Here is a 19,131-nt window from a genome sequence, read left to right as displayed (position 1 = left end):
AAAGACTGTAGATTCTTTGTTACCAGGAAGTATGGCTCTAGTACAACTTACCTGCTGCTTGTGCATATCTGTGGCTACTGCATCCCACCACAGTCGAAAGAATTCCTGCTCCACAGCAATAAATTTGCGCTGCTTTCCTTTCATTAGCTCTTCTACAACAGAGGTGTAGACATTTGCTGCATAAGCGTGCATACTTTCCTGAAAAAAAAAAAAAAAAATATATATATACTCTGGTTTGCCTATATTAAGTGGGCTGTTTTGAACACTTATGGGGCTTGAGGAGAGATCAAAAACCTCACATTGGTTGCATACTTTCTTTGCAGACTCACAAAGACCGAGTCCTCTCTGATTACGTACAGCCTGTCGGCTCTTCTGCTCCGAAATACATCCTCTGACTGGGGATCTCATGTGTACATCATGGTGTAGCTTACCCCAAGATCTGAGGACACCAATACAAGCTTGCTTTCTGGTGTACTTGGAACAGCTCACTCTGTCTCTCATTGCTTACCTTAAATCAACAATGCCATAAATGACAAGACCTAGCACCAATACAGTTTGAAAACCCACATGCACACTTTACTCTTCCATTTCTGCTCTTCTGATGGCCTGACTTACCAGAATTGTTTATTCAGAGCAAGTATGACTCTGTGCTGCAGGTGTGCGTGCCAGTATAACACAGCGATACACATAACATAAGTTAAATTATTATGGCCCTAGAAGTTTCAATCATGAAAGATAACTCCGTTCTGCTTGATGTTTGGTTTTACTTTATCCTAAAACTGGCAAGGGATTCTTAGAACACTGTTGACGTAGAATAATCCAGAATCGGTGCATCCTGTGTATGTCATTCCTAACACAACTTGTATCCCAGAATAAGGCCTACAGATTTTATTGGAATGCAAACACGACAGCTGTATCCATCAAACAACCCGCCACAGGATAGTATATAACCATGTGATATCAAAATGAAAAACATCACAGTAATTTTAAAGATGCACACATTAAGATATTTTGTGTACACTTATCCAGGCCAGAACAACTTCTGGTGACCAGATCCAGTCTTCCACCACTTAATTTCAAAGCGATATAGAATGTCTGAAGGCAACAGCAGAGATTCTAGAATTTTCTGCAAGTCTCTGTTTTCTTGTAACAAAGTTATCAGCATGTTATAGCACAGTTATCTTAACACTAACCATAACACTTTTCTACTTAAACTACTGGTACTTGCTTAAGAACGCACACCACAATACACGTACATCTGAAAGTGATTGACGTATAGATCTCCCACCCATCGAAAAACTAATGAGCACAATATGTAAAATATGAACCCATAGTCTTAATTTAGGCAACTTTCCCTTATGAAAATCACATTTTGAAATAAGAAGGGGATGATGTGATCCAAATCAGAAATGAACTTTTCCTAACCCTTTGCTTTCCACAAGTGAAATCCAGCTATCTTTATAAAAACGTCAAAGTGTCAGTAGAAAATGGAAAACATTTGAGTGTACCAGGAATGGCTTTAAATACTGTAGTGCTTACCTATATAATTACTTTTCCAATGATTTCCTGATCAGTTCTTTAGAGTTTTTAAAATCACAATTATGATTAGATGCTTAACACAATGTGAAATTTTAACTAAGGAAATAGCTTTTAAGTTTTACTAATACTCAACAGTGACAAACCCAAATGCTTGCAAAGGAGTTTTAAGTCTTCAGTGGCAATTGGCTACAAACAACACATCTTAAAATCCAAGTATATGTACAATCATTACAACATCAGACTCCATTTTAGTTCTTACTAGCTAAGTGGAGTACACTAGATTTTAAGAGCTGAACAAGGGCTTTTCACATTTAATACAATATCAAAATATTCTGTGTGGTAACTTACTGAAAGTATGTTTTTGAGGTATTTTGGAGATAAAGGCAAGCTGGTCTTTATTCTGACTCAAACTACACTGGAACTAAGCAGTAAGATATTAGTCAATCCTACAAAGTTTATAAACCCCAGTCATCTGGGTGAGAATTGAAAATAATTGTTCTCACAGACCAGGATATTTGCAAGCAACAATAAGAATTCTCTTTCCAATTCATATCCTCTATCAGCTAATGAGATACTCTGAAACAATAAGCAGTGACCCAGTATAAATAATCAGGTAAGATTTTACTTATTCAAATACAGATTTTAAACATCTACCATGATGTAAAAATTGTTTTGTTCTGCATTCTAGACAATAGTGAGGTGTCTTTCACACCTATGGTAAGCTATGTCAATGAGAAGCCACATCTCACATAAGTTATGGTAGCACTGCTATTACCAGATTGCAACAGATAGCTTTCTTAGAGGGGGAAGGAAAAAACAAGTTTAATTCTACATCCAGTGCTGGAATCCTCCATCAATACTATAATTTCCAGCATACAATGAAGATTTCTGTTCTGATACAATAAACAAAATGCATATTGTTAACATTGGAAATGGAGAAACGAAACACTAAAAAAATAGTATGTTGTTAGTCATCACCAAAATCTAGTTACTACGCAAACCAGAAATATAAAATAGTTTGGGATCACATCAGTATCCCACAGAGAGTCATGTGCAGCTTTCACACATCTGAAAGCATCCACAGGTAGCCTCCATGGGTTTTAACTACAGGAATTGCTGATGCTTGTGATTTAAAAGCAGAGGAACTGAGGCTTCCAGCAATTGCATCTTCAAAAAACAAAAACAACAACAACAACAATTATATGTTTCATTTCTCTCAGAGATCTTTGTCCACTAACTGACCCAAAATAAAAATTAGCTTTGTGTTCTCTTATGCAATTTTTGAGTAGGAGTTTGAAGTATTAAAGGAGAAATTCACTAATCTTTCCTAAAAAGGGAAGACAAAAATACATGCAGAGTAGAGATTCCTTGGTGAGCCATTAGCTGTTTTTTATTACAGTTACTCTTAAACATCTGATGTCGTATCACCCTAGCAAGTGGAGTATCCACAGCATCTTTCACATAAATGAAATAAACTCATCCTAATGAAGAACGATTCAGGATTTTGACTAACAAATATAGAAAGTATTAATGCGTCACCTGATTTATTTCACTCTACAACCCATTTATTTAGCAAAAATTACTTTGCTACTATGCTTCTGCGGCACTAGGCTCCAACCTCACCCCAGCCATCAAGGGCCTGGGATCCTGCTCTCCTGCCTAAGTAAAGACGGAAAGTTTTCCTCGGGTTTTGGCTCAGTAACAAGATAAACAAAAAGAGCAAGAAGATCTGCCACATCATCAAAGCACACCATCAAATAGATTGTTATCCTTTAGAAAAATAAATCCGTCAGGAGCATCCTGCAGAACACAGGCACACAGAAACACAAAATTCATGGGCACAGCTCCTACGATAACCGTGCCTCCTCCAAAGAGGCGCTAGGATCCCGCAACGCCAGCTGACGGGGCACACTGCGGGGCAGGCTCAGGGCAGGAGATGGCCCTTACAAGGGTTTATGGGCGTCTCTGCAGGAGGGTAGGGGTCAGCACAGGAGCAGGCAGACCCTCCCGTCACCGTTACACCACTCGGGGTCGTTTTACAGGCTTGGAGGCGCACGGGGAGCCTCTGGATTTTGCCTCAGCCGCTTCACCGACCACCGCGCCAGCTCCGCGGCCGAGCGGAGGTCGGGCAGCGGCGAGGCCGAGGCCCAGCCCCACCCCGGCCAGCCCCGCTCCGCGCGGGGCCCCACCTGCACCGTGTAAACCCAGCCGACGTCCATGTGGCTGTGGGCGACCACGAAAGCCCGCAGCACCTCCCGCCCGCCGGCCCGCGGGAGGAGGCTGAAGCTGAGGAGAAGGAGAAGCTGGAAGCCCATGGCAGCTCTGCGGGCTCCCGCCGCACTTCCGCGTCCCGCCGGCCCGGCACCGCCTCCCGGGGCGGGGGAGCAGGGGCTGCCGCCCCGCCCCGCCGGGCGGAGGGGGCCGGTTGACTTTGGTGAAAAACAAAACTCTACCCCAAACCACCAGCATCACCAAAAAGCTACAGCATTTTTTTTTTTTTCGTTTAAATTAGAGGATTTTGAGGCACGAGGGGTGATTTCGTGCCTGCTCCCAGGGAACCGGGGTTGTTTAGTCTGGAGAAAAGGAGGCTGAGGAGAAACCTCATTGCACTCTACAGCTACCTGAAAGGGGGTTGTGGTGAGGTGGGTGTCGGCCTCTTCTCCCAGGTAACTACTGATAGGACAAGAGTTGCAACAGGGGAGGTGTAGATTAGAGATTAGGAAAAATTTCTTCACTGTAAGGGTTATCAAGCACTGGAACAGGCTGCCCAGGGAAGTGGTGGAGTCACCATCCCTGAGGGATTTAAATGGCACTTCGGGACATGTCATTGCATGTCATATTGGACTGGACGATCTTCAAGGTCATTTCCAACCTATACGATTCTATGATTCCATTTGAGATCCCCACTACAGGGTGCAAGAGCCAGTTAACACCACAGCCCCCGGGAGGTCCTGGAGGCTCTTGTTGATAACTGGCGCTGGTTTTCTTAGAAAACTAGATTGCTCAGAGAGATGTTGAGTTTTGCATCTCAAACAACTACAAATCCTTATGGGGTTTTTTTTTTGAGGAAATTCTTTTGAATTGAACACAAATTCTTTATTTCAAGGTATAATAGTTCATTATGGATTATTGTCTGCACCTTTGAAGTTTTGAAATTGTAGCAAGATTAAATTAAATTTTATGTAGTTGACCTTCTGATCCCATTTAAATTGGTTTTATCATTTGTCTTATTGCTGCTAGCAAGAGGTGGACTCTGTGCTGAGAACCAAAAAGGTAAGACTTTTGTGTCTGCACAAAGTCCTAGTGAAAAGGAAAAAAAAATCCAACCCATAATTAAAAAATGTTATAGGGTAGCTATATACATATAGGTATATGTAGCCCAAACAATCTACTCAGAAGTTTTGTCTGCAGTTGCACCAGTTTCTGCCCAATATATTACTGTGATATTAAAAGCCAAACCAGATAAAACTTTTTTTTTTCAACATTGACTCTTTAAAATACACACAATAACTTGGCTACTTTGCTTTAAGTTCTAGTTTGAGTAAATTACATGCTTTTAAGAATCTTAAAATCCTGAAATGACAAAAAATATCATACCAAACTCTTAGCTCATTTGCAACAGTGCAAAAGTAAAAGACATCAGATGAAGGTGGTACCTGCTCCCACCTTCTTTAGCATTACCAGTTTCCAAACCTAGTTAAATCAGTCATCTCTCTGAACGGAAGAATCACAAGTGTGCATCCACAGACTTACACTAATAAAAGTAAAAGAGTAATTTATACTGGAATGGCTGGCACTTGGGTGCAAATTAACCCATCTCAATATTCAATATACCTGTAGAAACAGACACACACTGTAAATGTGATTTGCATTTATCCCCCTATCTTAGAAAGAAAGAAAAAAAAAAAAAACTGCATGCCACATTACATGCTGGGTGAATTTTTTAACATATAAAGTTTTTAAGTATTTGAAGTCCAGAATGAAAAATGCTATGTAAATCAGTAATATTGAGTTGAACAGCATAAAATTGCTACATTTTATAAAATCTGAATGGATTCTCACAGAACAGGGCCCTTCTTTGCTAATTAATATGGTAGAAAGAGTTTTCTTCAAAAAGAGGGGCCTAACACTGGAATACTAAGGTTAATTTTCTTTATGATAATACTTCATCATGAAGAGCAATCAAGGTCTGTAGGTAATTTGTAAGGGGGAGTTAGTATCACTGTAAGCAGCTGGATGAAGCTTTGCTTTAATACAGCTCTGTGATACTCTTTTTTTTTCCCCCCTGAAATCATCAGCTTAAACCTTTTCAGTTCCAAGAAAGCTAGTGCACATCCAGCAAACATATGGCTTGGTGATATGTATACACACACACAGTCTGAACGAACTGGTGTTCTTTTACCTCAGAAGGTATTATGGTCTTTGTAATTTAGGTGAAGTTCCCACGAAAGCTGAAGTGTTGGCGTTTGCGTTGTTTCTAAAAGTAGCTGAGAATGTTTCCAGAATGTTACTCCCATTTTAAACATTTTTACTTCAGAAAGTGTAACTGTCCTCCTTATTCTTTCACAGAGGCCACAGTGTGACACTGTCTTGGATGCAGTACTGCAAAATATAAATATTTGAGCAGGAAAAACTGAATCAAGCTGCCCACAGTTTACACACCTAAAGGCATGAGGAGAGTCTTCATTTCCTGCAAAAAGGCATGAATGCAGGTATATCAGGTAGCATTTATGCCAAAAATAATGTTTCCCCACCATTTACATACCATTTCCCAAATAGGAAAAAGCTAGCTGGAGAAGCCAGTGTAATTGTGCCATGACAGCTGCCTACATTGATATTTTATCCTCTTGTTGGCTCCTAATCTCTTAGTATGGCTTGATTATAGTCTTCCTGTATTATTTCTTAAGCTTTTCTCATTTGCCCATACAAAGTGTGTTTGCTCTCTTTGGCACATTGTGCTATATGCAGGCCTCTGACACTGTCACCTCGACAAGGCAGAAGACATAGGCAGGATGCTGCCAGCTGTAAGCTAAACAGTCACAATCGTGTTAAATTAAGCACCAAGAAAGCCACCTGGTGAACAGAACACTTAAGGTACCTTTGCTTTTCCCTCCTGTGGTGTTTTTGAGGTTGCTTGTCTGTAAAAGTAAAAGCATTTATTAACATAATTTCGCTCTAGCTGGCCGTTTCAGTGTTTTAAAATTTGCCATTCCCCTAACCATTTTCCAGCAGAGGCAAAGGTCACTCCACAGAGCACTTAAGCTTACTTGATAACAGGTTTGCTTTCTTACTTACCTCTCATGGATGCTGTGAAGACAGTTTGCGGATCCACAGGGGTCCACGGACCAGACGAAAACTACTTTCTAGCCTTGCAGTGATTTCAGCGTGTACAAAACTTGACAATTTATGTGGTATTTGCAGCCTTTACCCATAAGACAGCCTGCACGGCCCTAGGGATGGTAAGAGAGGGGAGGTGAATGCCGTAAGGAAAAGGAAGCTGCGGACGCTTGGTGTGGCTTGTCGGGAGAGGCCGCAGGGATGCCAGGTGGCCTGGGTGACCCTGGTAAGGCCCTGGTGCGTGGTGCTCTCTGTGGGTTGTGTGTCCAGGCTCCTGGTGCAGCCGGGAACGCCCACCCGTGGACAGCAGGCTGGCCGCGCCGCAGGCACCTGTGGCTGAGGCGCTGCGGAGGGGCACGGCACAGCCGGCGGCACCGGGTGGGGAGCTCATGACTGAAGTTGAACCAACAGCGCGAAGGAGCCTCTGCTCTGGGCCGCGAAGCGAGTTCAGGAGGAAGGCCAGGCTGTGGCCTCGTATCCCGCCGCCGCCGTTCCTGAGGCTCGGCTCAGGCGGACCGGTCGGCAGCCCCCCGTACCCCCGCCGCCGTGCCCGGGCAGCGCCGCTCCTCCTCGCACCTGTTGGTGCCGCGGCGGGGCCGGCGATGCCGGGCGCGGCGGGTCCAGGCGAGGCTGCGCCGCCTCCGCCGGGAGCTCCGGGCGGAGCCTTCCCTCCTTCCCGTCCGCCCTCCCCCGGCTCCTTGAGCGCCCCGAGGCAGCGCTGGCTGCCTGCGCCGCCCGCTCCGCTGGGAGAAGGAGGAGGCGCCCCGAGCTGCCGGTGCTGGGAGGAAAGCAAATAACAGTTCAGAGCAGTGGGCGCCTTTCGGAGGGCAAGGCACATGTCCCAGAAGCAGGGTATCTGGAAACGCTCTCCCTTTCCCTGGTCCCCTCTCACCCCGTCGTTCTCTCCTCTGCCCCCTCCACCTCTCCTCCAGCTCTGCCTCTCCCCTCCGCCGCCCTCTTTCCCTTCTCCCTCCCTCAGCCCTCGCCTCGCCGCCGGCCCTGGGTGCCCCCGACTGACTGTGCCTTTCCTCCCTGCCCAGCTGGCGGCCCCCCAGGCAAGAGCCCGGTTGACTGGTGCCTCTACCAGCTCAATGGAGCCGCCGAGTTTGAGGTCTCTGAAGGTGAGTACAGAGGGGTGCTGAGGCTGGGCGTGTCCCCTTGGCCACTGCCCTGGCTGGCAGTCCGTGGAGAAACGTGGCTAACTGCTGGGAGAGCGGCCGTGGCAGGACATGGTGGCCACCCAGGGCTTGGGGCCTGTGGGGCAGCAAAGATGGTGCGTGGGCCCAGCGCGGGAGGGGAGGTGGACTGGCAGGGGTGGCTGCTGATGGTTTGTGTGCACCCAGCCTTGTCTAAGTGTCTCAGCTGGTTTGTTGTTTTTTTTTTTTTTTGGGAGAAGTCAGGTTTTTCAGCTAGTGGCATCAGGCTTCTTGGCCTTGGTGGCCTTGGTGGCTACTGGTGCTGGTGTGAGGGAGGCTGCTGGAAAGTTTTCTGGCCTTTTCTTTTCTTTTTTTTTTTTTTTCCTCCCCTTAACTTTGAAGAGAGAGGTAACTTGGAAAGTTTTATTTTTGAATATTCTCTGATCAGAAAAGGAGCAGCCTTTGGGTGCTAGGGCAAGAAAGTTTCTCCTCTGTCTCCAAATCACGTATGATTTTGAGCATGCAGAGTATTTGAACTTGGGTATCAACCTATATTTTCCAGTATGCAAGATGCATAATGCGCAGTATTTGCAAGCATATTTCAGTGTCTGTTTTCAGTGAGTTAAGTGGAGCTAGGACCTCATCTTGACGTTTTGGTCTGTTCGTGTTAGGCGTTTCTGAGGGGAGTGCATTTACTGTTTGTGTTCAAAATGTATCACAAATTCAGCTGGACTGGAAAACTTTCCAGTACCGAGTATCTGTAATAGATTGGCTTCAGGTTAGACATTAGAAAAAGCTTTTCAACAGTGAAGCACTGTAATATATGAGGTGGGTGGACAATGAAATCTCATTCATTTGAGATATTTAAGGTTTGTTTCACAAACATAGGTTGAAGTGATAAAGCTAAAGAACTTGCCTTGGGGCAGTTAGATAGACTACCTGTTTGGGGTGTCCTTTAGCTTTGTTATCTGTGATTCTGTGGGATGTGAAGTTTTGTGTTATGTCTTGTGTTTTGCTCTTTGAAGGAGTGATTTAAACTCCAGTGTAGTACTAATGAACTACAGCTTGATCAAAGCTTTGGACTAAGTTTATTTTGTTTTCCCCCCAGTTATTCCATGGTAGTTTATATTTCAAGGTATACTTAATAGTGTGTGTAGTTGCATGCACTTGCATACTAAAGTATCTCTCAAAATATGTTGTGATTTTGTGCCTAGATGATGTTTGGGGGTGGTTTTTTGGTATTTTTTTTTCTGTGTGTGTGTGTGTGTGTGAAACTGCATACCAAACCAGATGTGATGACGATAGATGGGGGTGGAAATTGCATCCGTGTGAGGGAGTGTAATGAGTGAGTGACAGCATTTTTTAGGCATCATAGAATGATGAAAACAGGCTTTAGGTTGGCATTTACTTTCATTTAAAGATTTGAATGAGCAGAATATGCTTCTTAACCTTCTTTGTCTGGGTAGATTCTAGTGTTTCATTACTGCTTTGAGATTATAATATTTTCTTCTCAACAAATGTTTCATTCCTTTGATTTATTGGGTCATCTTTTGTCACATGACATAATTAAAAAAATTAGTGTGCTAACCCTGCCTTCAGTTCTCTTTAACACCAGCAATTTATGGATGCCCAATTTTACTCCATGACTTAAATGGAAATCTTACATGTTTTCTCTTCTTTACTTGGCATGGAAGTATGTGAAATTCAGAGAACAGGAAACAGGCGGAAGCAGTGTAATTTAGTCATACAAACTACAGAATCAAAGTCACCTGCAGGTACTAAACTCAATTTATGTTAATAGGATTATATATAAATATGACATGCATTTTCCAGAATACATATTCTCTGTTAAATGCCACTGCTATCTAGGAATGCATACAGCAATATAATCAGCACACTTTGCAGAAGTGAGAAACAACTTTTCAAGGAAAGGACTGCTATGGCAGGTGACTTGGCCTCTTTTGCATACCAGTGTTTTGGATAAAGTCCAAACCTTTTCCTTTGCTGAAGTTTGCCTCTAAAGTAACTTAAATTACGCAGACCCAAACAGAATCCCAAGCTTAAAATGGATTTTTCCTATGACTTCCAATGCAGATTTTTTTTTCCTATCTATATCCCAGTTGTTTTGGTTTTTTTTTTTTTTTTTTTTTTTGCTTGTCAGAAAAGCTATAACTTGTGATTGCAGCTGCATTGGTTAGGAACACCTAATCAATGGACAGTAGGACTAATTAATCTATATTAAATATTATTGTGTGTTTATTTATCTAGATATATATCTGTATAGATAAACATTTACAGATTAATATTCTAAGTTCAATGAGTTCCCTGGGCACCTCTTGCTGCTTTTACTATTGAATGCATGCAATGCCCTTGCAGTACTCTTGTCAGACTTCAGGATTGTGTTCTGCAACATTTCTGTCTTAGATTAGGGAGGAAAATTATTCTTTTTCCAAAAATAGATGTGTTAGATGAAAAACATTGATTTACATAACAGAAAAGCAAAATTGCATATTTCAAATGCAAGGAAAAATATAGCATAGTAAGTAAAACATCACAATCAAAGCCAAGATAATCATGTTTGATTTAGTCTTGCTGCCTTGAAACAAAATCCTATTTCAAATATTGCTACTTCTATAATTAACATCTAAGTGCAAAATGTATTTTGTTCATGCTAAAGATCTCAAAGCACTTTGCTCACATTAAGTGCAGCCTCACAAAAGCTGTATGAAGAACAGTATTAGAGTATCCATTTACAGGCTCGCAAAATGAAATATAGAAGTTAAGGATGTGATTTTTATAGAAGCTGTATGTCAGCTGTTAAGCAGTTAGTACTTGGGACTTGTGAAAAGTCCAGTCTTGTACCATTTGCCCAAACTCTCTGGTGAACTGTTAACAGGACTGCTTATTCCATACCCTTTGCTTTAAGTTCCAAATCACGTTAACGTTCTGCAAACTTTGTATAAGGTAAGCCTGTTTGAAATATTTTATGCTGTAAATTCTAAGCTGGCGTAACATTCAGTAATTATTATGTAGTTAATGAAAAGATTGAGTCAAAAATAACATTTTTTTTGGTTTTCACTCTTAAAGTTAGCTCATCGAAGACTTGCAGTTGGTTTACGATGTGAATTTTCTTTTTATTCATTTTGTAACTTCATGCGCTTGCACGGCTGAAAGCCCTGTTAACATTAGTGTCCTGTGAATCATGATGTGAACTTTCCAGTTACTTACCTTATGCCGCTCTAATGTTCTCTTTTATTTCTGAGAAATTTGAAGAGAGATTTATTGAAAAGATGGATAATATACTATTTTGTTGTGAAGGTACATTTGAGTAACGTACCATTTGAAGGAACGAGAATACTTGCAAACTGATTAATATGAATTTAATCACTGTTACCTCCAACAGCTTTTTGTTCACTGTAGTTTCCAATCAAAGACAGTAAGTCTGGGTTTGGTTCAATACTGTCTTTTCAGTTATTACATGAATTCCATGGAAAGCAATGTGATTGTGCAAGCTTACAACTGAAGTAATGTCCTTGTGAGTCATGCCTTCATTAGTAAGGTCTAATTAAATAGGAAGTCTCCATCTGTAGATGCTTTTGCATCTCAGTCCTTTTTTGGCTGAACCAAACAAGTGTTTTTTCCTTGGTCTCTTATAAAAAGGCATGGTGGGAGCTCTTTTCTTAACACTTCACAATTTGCCAACCTTTCTTTTAAAAGTATGATCACCATGGTATGCCTTGCAGTTCTGGGCTTCCGGTTGTCCAGTTTGGAGATACGGCGAAATGAACCGTGCCCCTTCTGCACCCCACAATTCTGTGTTTCTTCAACGGAAGCCAAAGTGCTTGGAAGGAACTGGTATACCCCTTGTCTCACCCGGGTGTACATTTAGGATACCACTAGCTTGCATATAGCACTGCAAGGCGCATGACAGGGCTCGTGTGCACCCTAATATACCATCTGATGCTGTGTATGTGGATGATACTGTTATTCCAGTCCTACTTCATACATCCCTGTTTATACATTCATAAACTCTCTGTATTTCATCCCTCTTTATTTTACAGTCACTTGTGTTGGTGTTTGGTTCGTTAATTATCACTGATGTCTGGGAGCTGCTGCAGCGAAGAGAAAGGGCTCCTGTCTGAGGAGCAATCGTACTTTGCTCCCATTATGACGTTATATGTAGCTGTGTAGGACCGGACCCAGTAAATGACTCTTTACAGGACAGTGTGGCTATCTAATTCTGCTTCTATTTGTTGCTGCACAATCTGATGTTAAGTTTCAATATGAAAGGTTCAGTCTGATAGATGAAAGGATTAAGGTATATTGAAATTATATTTATTCATATGGTAGCTTTACTTCCAGTGATACTTACCTACAATAATACTCCATTTTGTGATATTTCTATCTATTATTTATGGAATCTGTTTTACATGGCATGGGTTTTGTAAGTATCTTTCATTCAACTATTTCTGTAGATTACTGTAAAAAAGACTTCTTGACAATAAAATGCTGGAAAGTTTATGTAGTTGCTATGAAAATGAAAAGATCAGTGGCTTATTTAAATTTCTGATGTATTATTTCCTAATCTTGTGTTTTGATTAAAAGTTGGTTTGATTTTGATGGAATAAATTAATTTAATTAAGTACATTAAGATGATTGAATTGCAAAGATTTATAAAATCTTTGCTTTCACAGTGTTTCTGTTGGAACTTAATATGGCTACTAGAGTGTGTTTTCTCCTAAAAGTCATTAAGTGTCATTTGATCATAAAACACATACTTTGTTAACACTTTGTTCATTATTTTCTTCTGTAAATATCTAACTGAAGATGTTAGCTCATTTTCAGTAACCTGAAAAAAAGATATTGCTGTTTGGATGAAGCTTGAAAAACAGATTAAGCTGTTTTCTTTTTTTTAACCAGGTTTTCAGATTTCACTATCCTTTTCAAGGACTCCACTTGCTCCCTCTAATATGCTGTACTTGTTTAGCTCTGGCTCTTTGATGCCGCAAGTCGTGGCCTTCATCATCTCAGTTTCCAGGATGCGGTCTTCAGCCAATTACCTTTTTACTCTCTAATCTCCCACTGATCCTTATTCTTTCCTTCCAGCCTGCCCCTTTTTAATATCTTTGCTTACATACTCAGTCCAGTTTTCTAGTTTCTGTTAGTTTCCTCAGCTTTGCTTTTACTTTCCCATTGTCCTCTGTAACTCTTCTCTCTGCTGAGGGGGTTGTAGGAGGTGTCTCAGTCCACTGACTGTTGCAGTCTGGCAAATGGGTGTCCCCTCTGTGTTGTTGGAAGTCTGCCATTTGCAGCAGGTGTCTGCACAGCAAATCTTAGCTCTTTTCCCTCTGTCTCTGACTATTTCTAGGTCTGCAAGGCTTACAGTTTTATATGGTCCTTTCAGTTCCATCCAGATAACGCCTGGCATTTTTGGTTTTGTCTGTGCTTGAATGATCAGAGTTTCCTTGGATGATTCAGCTGGCTGCATCCTTTAAGATGCACTTGGTATACATATCATGAAAGATGAAATCACACTGTTGTGCACTTGATTATGCAGCTATTAGCAAGTCAAAAATCATGCTTTCAAGTTATCTAGTCCAGAATTTAACAGGGATATCTTTTATACCCCCTCTTTCTTGTTAAATGGGCAATAATTTAATTTATGTCATGATTTTGTTACAAGTAATAACATCGATGAAGTAAATAGTTATTTCATTGGGGCCACAACTTAGCCATTTAGACTAATTTTTGTATTTAAGTCAAATGTTATCATTGAGTTTGAATAGTGGTAGACAATTTAAAGAGTATAGAATTGCCAGTGGATCCAGCTGAGAGGCAGAAAAATCACCAGGTCTTCACAAAGCCTCCTCTTCCATTATAGGTCAAGTCAGAAAGCCAAGGTTCTTTTATAAAGCTTGTTTTATATAGGGGTAGAAAATACCCTTTTATGATCTTTCAAATTCTGTTTTATAAATGTGTGCAGAAATTGCCCAAGCTGTCTTGGTGAATGTCTGAATAGCTGATGTGCAGAGAAGCTTTTCCAGTTTTTTTTTTTTCTGTACGAACCTGTCAAAGCTGAAAGAAATTCCCAGAAGATGAGATTCTTCTGTTTCAGTAATTACAACCCAGAAGCTGAACTTCTGCAAATATGAATTCAGAAGTCATATTGCAGGCCATATGGGTGGGAAAGTGACCTGTTTTTAATATTCTTATTTATCAGTTATTTTCTGTAAAATGCAGTAAAATGCATTTTTCGGTAAAATGCAGAGAGAATTAAAGCAGAAGTCAATATATTTTTTTGGATGTTTGTACTGTCCGATGAAAAAATTCCCAGATGGTATCAAACTATTCAGGGGTTTCAGCCACCTTTCTCTCCTACTATGCTACTCAGATATACAATCCGTACTCAAAATAATGGTTAGTAGCTTGCATCCTTATAAGTCTCTGTGTGATCACCTAATGGTATATGACAAAACCCAAAAATAGTGAAATGTGGTGTTTACTAGCCGAATTCTGCATCTTGCCATTGAAGTTGAGTTGTCTCTGTTTGGTGATCCAGAAGAGGGAGCTACCTCATAAATTTCTGTCAGTTTTGAACTTAACATGCTCTCTTTTAAAATCCTCTCATAGATTTTTCTAAGTTTTTGTTTTGTTTGGTTTTGCTTTGCTTTTCTGGGGAAGACTGAGCACAGAAGTTTCGTGTGATGCCTTTTTGGTCGCTCAGTTCATAGTTTGCTGATTTCTAAGGACATCCTTAGACACTTAGTTCTCCAATTTCCTTCAGTTTTCAGCATCAGTTCAGTGTTTGTCTTTAAACAATGCTTTTGTGTAATAACCTAAAACCTTTGGTTGATACAAAGATTGCAGTTCCTTTTATGTAATCTGGTGAGTCTTTTTAAACATAGATGTTTCTGACTAGCATGCTATGGATGTTCACAGATGTTTTCATGTAGCAAGAAGGAAGAACTTTGCGGTGGCTGGCCTTCTTCCCTGCAATTCCATCTGAGAATGGAGGTGGCTTTTGGGCCATTGTACTATTTCCGCCCCCCCCCCCCCCCATCGAAGGGGTATTTCTTCATTTCTTATCTTTGTCCCAGTAAGCAGATACAGATAGTTCTTTGAAAACAGTGATATGTAAGTAAAATAGCAAAACTACTGTGCACAATATGATGTGCTTTCTTGCTTTTTTGTTTGTTTGTTTTTTTTTTTTTTTTAGAACTGCAGTGCAATCTATAGTGAGTTAATATACTATTTATGGGCTATAAAGTAAAGGACCATGAGGTACAGAGAAAAGGTAACATGTACTCATTAAAACTTGTACTGGTGGTCAGGAAGGAGACTGGACTTCTGTAGGCATATTTTAAAGTGCACCTGTTTTAGGTAGGTTCTGGTATTTGTTGGTTGATAGAATTCTAGATTACTACCTGCTATAATGATAAATCTTGTCCAAGCTATCATACCTCCAGGTTCATTGTTCGTCATTTTGTGCTAAGAACTGATGCTATGATGTGACTTTGTTTCCTAATGTAACTAGAGTACTGAGAAACAAGTCTTTATCCACCTGAGTAGTATGTTCCCTGGATTTTGTCATTAAGACCTAAGGAGGATGCTCTTAGCGTTGTGAAGCTTGTCTTTGTTTTTCATCAAGAAGAGTGAATACAGCACTGTGCTGCTTATTTCTTGGTGAGTGATCACCCTTATACATTTCATGCGAATTTTGAGGTGCCAATGGAGCCTTCTTTTTCTGGAGATAAATAATAAAGTTCTTGCAGTGCCTCTGAAGGGTGAGAATGAAGCATTATTTTGCTGTTGACATTGAATATTGCTGCATGTGGTAGTATCCTGCTGTTGACTGACTTTGGATTTCCAGTCAGTAAATCGCTAAATATGGCTGCTTTCAAAGAGAGTACCACAGCATTCCATTCATACCTACACAGGGTATCATCATGTGCCCTTTGGGTTACATGCGCAAACTGCTCTGTTGGAACATTCAGATGTTGCATTAAAAAGTTATGTATGATATTCCAAAACTTAAATGTACCACCGTGAAGAACTCTGTGGCTTATTTTGAGTTATTTTGTAAAATACTTCTGAAAATTCTTTATATATTTTTTACATGCACATAAACACATTTTTTTCTTATGTTCTTGAAAGATTTGTATAAAAATCAAAGAAAGTTAAATCAGATCAATGTACATGTGTTTGACTCTTTCTTTCTCCAGGAGGTTTCAGAATAAGTACATAAATACATTTTTTTAAATATACATAATATTTTGCATATGTGTGATTCATGGCTATTATAGTTCAAATATATAATATTATAAAATATTTGCGCATTCTTAAAATTGACCTATTTGTATGTTATTAAGTCTTCAATTAAATACAATTTTCGTTCAGAACTCATACATTCCCCAGATGTTTTGGCTATGTTTATTTACAAGCTGTTGTAGTTCAGCCCCGATCTGGATCAGACTACGCAGTCTCTCTCTCACTCCCCCCACACTCCGAGAGAATAGGGAGAGATGATATAAGGAAAAATGTCTTGAGGTTTGAGATAAGGACAGGGAGAAAATCCTTAAAGTTACCGTTATGGGCAAAACAGACTCAACTTGGGGAAAACTGTTCATTTATTTCTAAAACTAGCAGGATAATGAGACAGGGAACAAGATAACCTCCCTCCACCCCTCCCTCTTCCTGAGCTTAACATTATCTCTACTACCTTCCTCTCCCCCAGCGGCACAGGGGGGAAGAGGGAATGGGGGTTGTGGTCAGTTCATCATACATTGTTTTACGCTGCTGCTTCATGGTCGGGGGAAGAACTCCTCACATTCCTCCCCTGCTCTGTTGTGGGGTCCCTCCCATGGGCCACAGTCCTTTGTGACACTGCTCTGGCGTGGGTCGTCTCTTCCACGGGGTGCAGTCCCTCCAGAACTGCTGCCCCAGTGGGCCCTCCACAGGCCACAGCTGCCTTCAGGCATCCACTTCCCCTGATGTGGGGTCCTTCACGGGCTCCAAGTGGATCTCTGCTCCTCTGTGGACCTCCATGGGCTGCAGGGGGACAACCTGCCTCACCAAGGTCTTCACCACAGGCTGCAGGGGAATCTTGGCCAGGAGCCGCATTACTCCTCCCCCTCCTTCTTCACTGACCTTGGCACTACAGCTGTTCCTCTCACAAGAAAAGTTCATCACAACAGGCTGGCAGACGCCTCTCAAAATCCCTTCACATCATCCATCTCATCTCCTCTCCACTTCCTGCAGCTGGGCTGGGCCTAGTTGGGCCCAGTCAGCTGCCTGGCAAGAGGCCAGAGGGTGAGGCCTGCAAGGCCCATGAGGCCTGTGCCTTGCCCTCTCTGCCCCCACTCAGCTTCTTCACGTCTTCTCCTTTTTTTTTTTTTTTCTGTTTTCCCCTTCTTAAATACGTTATCGCAGAGGCATTATCATGGAACATTCTGCTACTAATTGGCTCGGCCTTGGCCAGCAGCGGGTCCCCCCTAGGCCCGGCCAAGTCCACTAAACAAAGGGGAGCAACTTCTAGCAGTTTTCTACAGAGCTACCAACTTAGGCCCCTCCTCACTAAACAAAACCAAAACACAAGCACATTTTATAGAGGCTCATGTCACAGCAGATAGAGTTGACAGTTGGGCTGACTGCAGGAATATGCAAAATGTTAACCTCATAAATGTTTCTCCATCTATCATATTACATAATTTTTACAAAATATTCAGAAGTATAGTGCAAGAGACAGCATTATTTTAGTTGGAACCATTTTGGTATTGCGGTTAAAGATGATGTATTTAATTCAGAGACAATTATATCTAGACACTAATGGGCCATTGATTTGACGTTCTATTTGCGGAGAGGGCACGTGTCATTCAAAAGGGAGTTGTAAAACTGTTCAGCGTGGTTGCATTGTTAGTGATGTGCCTTTCCCTTTCAAACAACTACTGTCACTAATGACCATATTTTGTAAGGTTGCGTTGGAATCCTCAGATGAAAATAACCGACAGTTTCTTTGGGAGATATGAATTATATTAATATTCCTTGTATTTATACCAAGAATAAACTCATATGTTATAACTGGACTCAAAGATGGAAAGCAGAAGTGTTATTCTTGCAAGGCTTGATAGTTTCTTGTTAGCTCTGTCCTATTGAGTAATCTTCATGATCTTTGAAATTTTTAATACAAAGACTGTTTTTTGTCAATATCTGTTTTTGTCCATCAGATAACTTTTCTTTTTGAAGGTTCTGCTATAAGCCCTTGTATTAGCATGAGATGGAATGTTTGTTCTGGAAATACCCCATGCTTTAGATTTTGTTTATTTGCAAGAAGCCCTAACTTGGTGTCCTTCATAATTACGTATAAAGTAGATACAATCAATTTAAAATGAGTGAGCTCACGTTTTAAGAATAATTTTTATTTTTCATGCATTACAATTTGAAAAATGCAAAATGTGGGTTTTTTCGCTTGAGGTTTTTCATGTGAACAGATTTTCTTTGTTTCTTAAGCTTGACAAGCTGTTACTTTCCATGTGTGTTGTCTCCTCTATTCTAAAGCGGGAAAGCACAGCCATATTTCACTTTGACTGCTATTCCTGGGTTTCTTAGAGATTTTGCTTCTTAAGAACACTTGCCTTAGTAGAATGTCCACCTTTTCTACGTGGAAGCTAATGAGATCTTGCAGGTCTGCCATGTGCACTGAGAATGTAGCTAAGCATTGATGTTTCCTCAGAAGGGTGCCACCGTGCCTCGGGAACTTTGTGACTTTATATTGCTTTTTGGTTTCCACCTCTCCTCATGCTTCTCCACAGTAATTAAAAATCTTACTTAAAATGTAAAACCTATGTTGACTTTTCTGGAAGTAGCAACTGTGCGATGCAATTTATTTCAACTTAAAAAAATACAATATTAACTTGGTATTTCCAGTTTCTAATCTGATGATTTTAGAAGTATAATTATTCAGTGACAATTCAAAAAATACAGAGAGGTGTGTTAAAGGACTGACTCCCTTTTTCCTGATGATGTCAAAACATAAAATGTACTAGTGGGGAAATAGTAAAAACAGTATTTTGGGTCAATGAAGCTGACCTCAAAGTCTGAGTTTCTTGATTCTGCCGTGAGA

The 19,131-nt window shown here is 40.9% G+C and overlaps 2 protein-coding genes across 4 annotated transcripts in view; one reads left to right on the top strand and one right to left on the bottom strand.

Moving 5' to 3' along the window:
* The window catches only part of MAN2B2 (mannosidase alpha class 2B member 2), a 30,246-nt gene extending 26,376 nt beyond the window's left edge, over window positions 1–3,870 (bottom strand). Inside the window, exons 1-2 of one of the 2 annotated variants that reach the window (XM_086747507.1) lie at window positions 3,729–3,870; window positions 52–198 (exon numbers count right to left, since the gene is read on the bottom strand). In XM_086747507.1, coding sequence (XP_086603633.1) covers window positions 52–198; window positions 3,729–3,854 — 273 coding nt within the window. In that variant the 5' untranslated portion in view covers window positions 3,855–3,870. The remainder of the gene's footprint in view (window positions 1–51; window positions 199–3,728) is intronic. The other variant, XM_086747508.1, reaches the window with a different exon arrangement.
* Window positions 3,871–7,591: 3,721 nt separating this feature from the next.
* PPP2R2C (protein phosphatase 2 regulatory subunit Bgamma) overlaps window positions 7,592–19,131 on the top strand; it is a 199,387-nt gene continuing 187,847 nt past the window's right edge. The window contains exons 1-2 of one of the 2 annotated variants that reach the window (XM_086747237.1): window positions 7,592–7,728; window positions 7,917–7,997. In XM_086747237.1, coding sequence (XP_086603363.1) covers window positions 7,713–7,728; window positions 7,917–7,997 — 97 coding nt within the window. In that variant the 5' untranslated portion in view covers window positions 7,592–7,712. The remainder of the gene's footprint in view (window positions 7,729–7,916; window positions 7,998–19,131) is intronic. The other variant, XM_086747239.1, reaches the window with a different exon arrangement.

This window comes from Chlamydotis macqueenii, chromosome 4 (assembly GCF_036417535.1).
Source record: "Chlamydotis macqueenii isolate bChlMac1 chromosome 4, bChlMac1.mat, whole genome shotgun sequence".
In the NCBI taxonomy this organism is placed as follows: domain Eukaryota; kingdom Metazoa; phylum Chordata; class Aves; order Otidiformes; family Otididae; genus Chlamydotis; species Chlamydotis macqueenii.
The sequence above is the reverse complement of the archived record's forward strand: the minus strand, read 5'-3'. Positions and strand labels throughout refer to the sequence as shown.